The 8672-nt window shown below is 47.3% G+C and overlaps 1 protein-coding gene across 2 annotated transcripts; it reads right to left on the minus strand.

Moving 5' to 3' along the window:
• Positions 1 to 685: 685 nt before the first annotated feature.
• LOC136651899 (FMR1-interacting protein NUFIP2-like) lies at positions 686 to 7893 on the minus strand. Of its 2 annotated transcripts, XM_066628637.1 has the most exons (5): positions 6891 to 7893; positions 5873 to 5920; positions 3389 to 4231; positions 2535 to 2567; positions 686 to 1054 (listed from the first exon to the last, which is right to left on the minus strand). In XM_066628637.1, exons 1-5 carry the CDS (start codon positions 7000 to 7002, stop codon positions 1005 to 1007), a joined length of 1086 nt encoding a protein of 361 aa, XP_066484734.1. In that variant the 5' UTR covers positions 7003 to 7893; the 3' UTR covers positions 686 to 1004. The 2 variants fall into 2 exon arrangements, with proteins under 2 accessions (XP_066484734.1, XP_066484735.1); XM_066628638.1 differs by lacking the exon at positions 5873 to 5920 and having other exon boundaries at positions 6891 to 7891.
• Between the last annotated feature and the right edge of the window lie 779 nt (positions 7894 to 8672).

The raw sequence follows: 8672 nt of genomic DNA on the forward strand, positions 1-8672 counted from the left end.
CAAGGTACACAAAGTCATGGACAACCTCCAGTTCGTGTGCAGAGATTGTAATGCAGGGAGGCGAGTCCACATTCTGAACCAATCTTGCAAGTAATGTACTGTATATTTAAGTTGCTGACCATTAATCAGCACCTAGGTAAACTATGCTAAAGAATGCTGCATGGTATCAATTTCATACCACTAAACATTAAAGGAGAAATTGTACCATCACAGTGCTTACAAAATGCACATTCAATTGTTTCCATTTCTGTGCAACTTGAAGCATAAAGAAGTTCTCTCAGCATCAGAATCTACTAGTATTTCATTTTTCTCAAGAGTGTGATCTCTAGGTCAAACAGTTTGCTTCCTTCTGCTAAGATTCCCAAGGACTTTTGTCTCTGCTTCCAAAAAATTCCTTCAAGTGCTTTCATCTCTATCCCTTCAAACGCTTTCCCCTCACACCTTATGCTACCAGCAGCCTCACCACTAACTCTCCCCAACCAGTTCTTGACTTACAGAGGAGGCAACAGTATTTGGAAGGCTATTGTCTCCCAATATTTTATCTTGGTGGGAGAACCAGGGTTTTTTTGTATTTAGTTAAGAGCCTTCTACCTTTATCTCCATAATTCAAACAACATTTCCCTCTCCCCATCATACTCATTTTTGTTTTGCTGAATAAAGAAGCAGACACTGATAAAACAAGAGGTGAATTTAAATAAATTCTTTTTTTGCTTTTATTTTCAGGGGAATCCAGAGAAATTAAAAACCATGTGAAGAAATTAAAAACCAGAGCATTAAATCAGATAGAGAGAAAAGAGGGGGAAGGGTGAGATGTCAGCCCCACCCAGGATAATTTGGACTATAATAGCATTAGGGAAAGGGAGGGAGGTAGGCAGGTGGCAGAGCTTCCCCTTTCAAGATGCCTGGGCTTCTCCTGTCTTCAGGGGGGTGGGGGTGGTTTGGTGCTATGCCTTTCCCCCATATGCCCCCCATCTTAGCGGTGCTTTCCCCAGGAATCCTTGGCATTAACCCTTCCCATCCAAGGTATCCGTGTAGACAGTCACGCTGCTAGGAGCTACAAGAAAAAGAACAGAAAGCAATGATGAAATCAACAATGCCTTATAGCAGTTTTTCCCAAACTATGAGCCATGGCTCCCCAGGGAGCCATGGAAACCAGCTAGGGAGCCACAGAGTCCTCATGAAAAACTCACCACCCTATACAATGTATAGGATTGTAGCCCTAAGGGGGAGCGGCAGCCAATGGCCCAGTAGGTCAAGGGAGCTGCCAGTTAAAAAGATTTGGAAAGCTCTGCCTTAAAGAAAGGTGAGCTATTGGTAGAATGCCCACATCCCAGGACCTATGCCATCCTCAAACCCTACTTTCCTATCATACCAAACAGAAGGTCAAAGGATAGTCCTCTCTCAAGCAGCTCCCAATATGCAGTTCTTCTATGGCTTGGCTCAACTGCCAAAGCAACTTCATGCTCACATGCTATGCCCTCTGCTGTTCCGCATCTAAAAGCAGATGCTTGTGGATCCTAGCAGATCTACTCCTTTTTCTCAGTGTCTTGTGTAGTATAGTTTCTGCCACCTCTCCACATTGCAGCTTCTCAGGCAGCATCTACTAGCCCACAACTCCTTCTGCCTGAATATCAGGCACCCCAGGTTAGGGCTAGGACACTAATGGTCACTGGTTCTTGAATACCTCTGCTGGGAATTCGCCAGACAATGGTCGCAGGTTGGAAATATTTTACTACGTAAATTGAGACTTTTATGATGTTGTCAGACTCTTGAATAAAGTCAGTATCACCAAGCAGTAAGGGCATCAGTGTTGAGAAGTACTCATGCTCAAATACAACCAGCGCACTGCATACAATTTTATGTCTTACTGTTTAAATATATTTATATTTTATCATTCCACCATTTAGGTTTTTCAAGCAGCTTAAACATATTTGAATAAACTTTAATGCTTCAGCAAAGGCAGTCTTCCTTATATATTCCACCCTAGAACAGACTCCCTCTAGCCCTAAACCTGTCTACTCAAGTTCTGCTGTCTCAGCCTCAGTTGCGGAACAAAGAGAAAATCCTCCCTGAAATTAGCTACCCTCCAGATCAAATCTGGAAGCAGAGCAAATAAAACAAAAAGTGCCTTTCAGATTTTTAGTTTTTTTTTTTTGGGGGGGGGGGGGAAGAGGGAATCCTTCCTGAAGCTAAAAAGTGGGATATAGATATAAACATGGGCTACTGGAGCCCTCAGACTCCCCAACCTCTTATGCCCTTTAGTTCACTCACCTGTTTTCCACCGCAAACTCTTAGACCACTGAAAGAAGCTATAAGGGCCACAACTCAGCGATAACACACTAAATATTTAGGAAGTCACAGATTCAAACCCCAACATTTCTAGTTAAGATACCATAAGCCACTGGGCAAGACCTGCATCTTGATACACAATGCAAAGCAATCTGCAGCTAACTGAACTACATGGCCCATTGGTTTCATCAAGTATAAGCTTATTTGACCTAGGATGCTAAAGTTGGCTCCTCTCATTTGCTTACCTTGACTGTGTAGCTCCCATATATGACTCCACTCTGTATTAAGGGAAGGAAAGAAAAAAGTCAGAAACCAAGCAGTTGTGTATTTTGTGTCTAAATATGACCAATGACTCTCAAGTCCCTCAGGCAACTCACAAGAAGTCCCTACATGTCACCTTGCACTGAGAAAAGTACAGATTCAGGTGCTCTGTGATCACATGCTGATGCCTCTGAACTGAAAAGTGGGGAAAACACACTTCCAAATTTTTTCATTCAACCCACTGAGAACTGGATGTAGGAATCTATGCTGAATTATCAGATGTAGTACTTGAAGGGAAGGGAAAGAAGAGTAGGGGACTTCCAATGGAAACTATAAGGCTCTTTTTAGGATTCCCCCCCCCCAATTTTAGCCAAATGATCCCCCTCCACAGACTTCTGAAAAACAATGGTGGGGAGGTTCACAAAAGCTAGGGCAGTGCAGACTCCTCCCCCTCTATGATTCAGCAATGATCTCGGGAAAATGAATAAAATATAGAATCCAGGAGCAAATGCATTATATAATAAGCAGTGACAAAATTAAGAAAGGAATATCCTACGTTCCTAGTAATCTCTCCTTTATTTTCTGCAGCTAATATGTGTGTTCCAGTTCTGAACACATCAGTGAAACATGGCAGACATTTTCTGCACATCAAAACATGACTGCCTATTCACTCACTATCTTGTATGCACTCCCAAATGAAAGAGCTCCTTATCACCATTCTATTCACCCAACTATTTCAATTTATCCAGTAGCAAGCAACTCTCAACACAACCATCCAATGCTTCCGCCACTTTCACCCCTCCAAGGTGGTAGCATCAGGATCTTTTCTCCATCTTACCTTCCAGATGATAATTTCTTGCAGCCTGCCAGTCACTGGCTTCCATTTTCTCCCAGCATGCTTCAGTGCCCACATCTTCTACATTCTTGTCTGGCACCACGCCTCCACCCCCTCCATGCCCAGCTCCTGGCTCATTGATAAAGGAAAGGCCCCACTCATTCTGAAAGATGGCTCCCAGGTGCTGTCGGCGACTGCTGTCAGTTGGTGAGGGGCTGCTTGGGGGTGGCGCCAAGACACAATTAGGGAGGCTATTGGTGGTGCGGACGGCTGAGGCAGGAACATGGCAGGCTTTCCCTGGTTGATCCAAGTTCTCTTTCAGCTTGCTGGCATAAGAGATCTTGGGGATGATCCGGGCACTGCTGCTATCAACCGGAAAAGCAGGAAGGGGCCGGAAGAGAGACCATGTTTCCTTCCCAGACTCTTCAGCAGCTGTGTTGGTGGCATTTGATGTAGCAGCAGGTTTTTCACTGGCTTTGACTGTGTTGCCACGCTCTGATTCAGGAGATGATGATGGGGAGGGTGGGTCAGAATAGCCACGGCGCCGGTGCTGCCATCGCCCATTGGAAACACCCTCTGGAGCACAGTGGTGGCCATTGGTGCTGGGCCCCCATTCTTTGCGATCTGAAGGGTTGCCATGATAGGTCTTGCGGTAAGCAGGAGCATGAAAGGGCCGAGCATGGTAGAAGCGATGAGTGTAGCGGTACGGAGGGTGATGGGTAGTGGGAGGGTCCCGCTCAGACAACTGAAGATTGCGGATGTTAAGGCTGTTGGAGGGGCTCAGAGGAACACTAGGTTCATCAGCAATCTCTGAGGGTGCAGTATACCCATTTGACTCCCATGACCCTAAGGAGGAAGGAGAGCAAGACTGAGTTTAACACCTAGGTCAGTCACAAATTATGAAATAAAGAGCAAAGCATTTTTCACAGCATATCAGAGCAGGAAGGTAACACTTTCCTCTCCTCCCTTTATTGCCCTCCCACTACAGTAATGACATTTAGAATGTAAACTTCTCAGGGCATGGACCTGTTTTGTTTTCTTGCATACATTATTCTGTAAGACATACTTTAATTGGTGCCACAGCATGACCACTTTTGAATCACCCCAAATGTTAACAAAATACAGCAGAATGTGTGGTCTGGGGAGGGGGGTGGATAAGAAGGTTAAAAATATCAGGCCCCCTGAATATTTGATTTTGGGATGGAGGCTTTTTATTTATTTAGTGCTATAGTATATACAGTGTATGATATATATAGAGTAAAAAGGCAGGTCCCTGTACCAAGGGGCTTACAAACTAGAAATTCCCATAAGGAAAACAGAGGGAGGGAAGGAGAATAGAGACAGGGCAAACAGGGGAAGTATGTATGATAATTTCAATACCTATACTAAGTTTAGTTACTGTAGGGAATGTATTTGTATTCACACAGAAACAGGATACATTTCTTTCCAGTCTCAACATATCAAAGATAAGTAGGGAGCAGATACATATGGATATGTATCTGGTGTTACAGCCATTTATCTACTGTGTGTGCATTGAGGGAAACCCCCCCCCCCAGCAGCCAAAGTTTTTCCACTGACAGATAAAAAAATTCAAACACTACTTCAATGCTATTAACCCCTGAAGTTCCAAAACAGTGATCCAAACAGAAGTTACAAGATTCCTTTGCAATATTTGAAATTCCACTTTTAACTTCCCAAGGTAATACACGCATGATTTTAGGCCTACTATACCATCTGTCACAGAATTAAACCCCACTGAACCTGGTAGGGTTTACTTCTAAGTAAACATGCCTAGAATTGCAATGTACAAATTCCTCTTTTTGCACTACAACTGTGCTGAAGAACTGTCAGATCTGATCATGCCACTTTTGGTGTTGCTTTATCACCACTACCCCCCACCACTTTCTGGTTTCACAGACTTCACAACATTCTGCCCTCATGCAACGAACACTCTCTACAATTAAGAGTCCCCAACCACAAGAAGGAATGCAGAGGTGTTCAGAAGAAAAATCCCCAAGATCCTAACCTAGGCCTAAACTGATTTTAGAATCCTCCCTCCCGCGCACTCTTCCCAATGATTCCACTAGCCTTGGGTTCCAGGAGCCATTTCTGTAAACAAGAGTCCTACCCCCATTTCCCAGAGACTTCAGGAGTCTCAGTGGTCCAGTTCTTTTGAACCCATAGGCTTTGTTCCTCTCCTAAGTAACTACTGTACTTGGTTTTCTCAGGCAAGTGGTAGAATAAAGGAATGAGTGAGTTCATATGTTAAATTCATATTTAGGAGAGAAGCAAGAGCATCCCTCCACAAGATTTCAACAGCAACCTAGAAAACTGTGCAAAGGGTGATGAATTTAGGGTTCTAGATTTGTGGGGAGCATACTTCACCCAGCATTGAGGTGCAGCCACCTATGGGACAGAAACACATGACAGAGGGGGGAAAAGGAGGGTGGGGAAAGGAATTCCTGGTCCCAGTTCAGCACAACACACCTTCTCTGGAGCCCTGGCTCGGCCTGTAGCCCAGCTCTGCTCCACCCCCTGCATGACAGAAAGAAGGTTTTACTTAACAATTATTACAGGCATTAATGATAGCAAGAACTTAAAAGCATGTTCACAAAAAGCAATTACCCAAACAAGAGCCCTGAACAAGACCCATCCCCAGCAATGAACAGGAAACTGAAACTCTTGGAGGAAAGTATGATTTTCCTTCCTTTCCAAGTAGGAAAGTTCAGGGTTACCAAGGAGAGAACAGAAGCTTTCATTCTGAGAACAGCTACAACAGCTAGTGGATTGAGACAGGAGTTCCCAAAGTAGTTTTTGGCAAGAAACTGCAACTACACTAAAAGGCAGCAGACAGTACATGGCTGAGGTAAAGAAAATCAAGGGATGAGTGCACTCTAATGGTGGATTTCCATACCCCAAGAAAATGGAGAGGGAAGGCCAGTAGGAAGAGCTTGCTGACCCCAGAAGCTTGGAAACTCTTAGACCAGGGGTCTCCAAACTTTTTGGCCGGCGGGCCGCATCAAATATTTGGCACGATGTTGAGGGCCGGAAAAAAATTTAAATATAAAATTTAAATAAATAAATTAGAGATGGAACTTAGATGAATGAATAAATGAATGAGTGGGCTCCTTCACTCAGCCTCTCCGACCCTCAGAACACTCTCCAGATGCAATCAAAGCAGATGCTGGCCACGGGCCGGATAGAGGCTATCTGCGGGCCGCATCTGGTGCCTGGGCCAGGGTTTGGAGACCCCTGTCTTAGACTAAAGGAGTAGGGATACATCTACAGAGACCTGGGGAGACTTCACGGGGGGGGGGCGTGGGATGGAAGAAGAGAAACATAAGGGAAAGCTTGAATTCATAACTCTTTGGAGTTAAGAAAATATTTCAAAGCTTTAAGCAGAAACTCCAAATTCTAGAATGTCTAGGTACCTGGTTTTTACCTGGCTGGTTTTACCAGCTCTCATAAAACAGAGGATGTTAGGCCTCCAGTTTGCCTGAATTACCTGTCCGGATGCGACTGCTGAGGTTGTGGCATTTTTCCTTCTTTCCCCCAAGGAGTCGAAGTGCCTCTTCTGGGTTACGGTTTTCATCCATGCCCAGCTCCTCCTTCTGCATGGCCTCTGTGTTCTCTCGAATGCAAGTCACCAACAGCAGAGGCGCCTCAGGTGTGTGTGTGTGTGGGGGGGGATGCTCCTTGACTTTGGACACCTGACTGCAGCCCAGTCCCGACCCTTCTGCAGGAAACAAGAAGGATCTTCCCTTCTTCCCAATGCCTACTCAGTCTTTTTGTGCACTGCAAGTTAGTGGCTTCTTCCTAAAGGCCAGGCCAGGTCACCCAGAAAAAGATTCAGCTCCCCAGATACTTCTCCAAGGACAACTGCAGAGCTCTGTGGTGCCCCCCAAACCCTGTCACACCACCACAGCCCAGGTGAAGAAGGGGGTCCTCTGGTCCTGCCCACTGCACCTTCTCCCTGCTGGGCCTCGACCCTCAACACCCTGAACTAACCTCCAGGTGAAGAGCCTTGTGAGGCTCCTGGGCGAAGCTGTTTTCTGAAGCCACCGCCTTGCCTCACTTCGCCTCGCCCGTTTCAGCTGCCTCCTCCCGGTGACTCACCACCCCCTGCCAGCGCCCCAGGTCCGGCCCACCCCACACACTAAGAGCAGCTCGCCCACCGACCAGCCCGCCTCCAGGGAAGCGGCTCCCTCTGCGCGCCCCCACCCAACGTGGCTCTCGAGCCCCGCGGCCTGCGCAAGGGCCTCGCCGGCCCCGTGGAGTCCGAAAGCCGCTCGGCCGGCAGCCCCGCGCTCCCTTCGCCCGCAGCCCCTCAGGAGAGCTCCCTCACGGCTCGGCCCCTCGCCCGGCCAGCACGAGCACCGGCCCCTCCCACGAACCCCGCAAGGCCCTCAAGGGAGACGCGTCGCCTCTGCCTCTGCCCCAGGCCCCGCCGCTGCCGCTCCGCCCTGGCCGGCTGCGCTGCGCCCCCTTCTCACGCCGCGCTCCAGCCCTCCCCCTTCCTCAGGCCCGGTGAGTCCCCAAGCCCGCCCGGCACATTCACCCAGCCAGCCCCCGCCACGTGACCGTTTCCCCCTTTGGCCTCCTCTGGTCATGTGACTTCCCAGCGCCGCGGCTTCCGGTGAGGTCCCCGGCACGTGACCGCCCTCGCCGGCATCACGTGACCCCCCTCGTTGATCACGTGACTGCAGGCTGCCCTCTGCCTTTGGTTCGGCTCGCCTCGTGGCTGAGGTTGTAGAGCATCTGCAGTGCTGTACGCACTGACTGCCCAATCCATGCATATCTACTCAGAAGTAAGTCCCATTATAGTCAATGAGGCTTACTCCCAGGTAAGGGTGGGTGGGATTGCAGCCTCAGAGCCCAACCCCATGCATGTCTACTCAGAAGGAAGTCTCATTGTGTTCAATGAGACTTACTCCCAGGAAGGTACGGATAGGATTACAGCCTAGGCGGCAGTCCTGTCCCCACTTTCCTGGGAGTGAGCCCTGTTGACTATAATGGGACTCACTTCTGAGCAGACATGCATAGGATTGGACTTTAAGTCCCATAGAAAGCTGAGGCACTGAATTCCATATGTATATTGTGTATATGATTGACCTCTTAGACAAGCCAAAGTAGAGCAATACCTTAATTAAGACCAAGAACTTTCTATCCAAGTATTCAATTTCTATCCCAATTTTCTCCCAGATGGGCACCCAAGGCAGCTTATAAAAACATGAAATAAACAATAAAAATCACCAACTTCTTCAAGGTGGATGTTAACCAACCAAGA

Source organism: Tiliqua scincoides, chromosome 5 (genome assembly GCF_035046505.1).
Source record: "Tiliqua scincoides isolate rTilSci1 chromosome 5, rTilSci1.hap2, whole genome shotgun sequence".
Classification (NCBI taxonomy): Eukaryota; Metazoa; Chordata; class Lepidosauria; order Squamata; family Scincidae; genus Tiliqua; species Tiliqua scincoides.

Excerpts from the sequence above, each read along its gene's own strand:
- LOC136651899 (XM_066628637.1), bottom strand. The coding sequence starts at position 7,002 with ATGCAGAAGGAGGAGCTGGGCATGGATGAAAACCGTAACCCAGAAGAG. Across the intron at positions 4,232-5,872 it reads GAGCCAGGGCTCCAGAGAAG|GGTCATGGGAGTCAAATGGG; the intron begins GTGTGTTGTGCT and ends CTTCCTCCTTAG. Across the intron at positions 2,568-3,388 it reads AAGAAATTATCATCTGGAAG|AGTGGAGTCATATATGGGAG; the intron begins GTAAGATGGAGA and ends CCCTTAATACAG.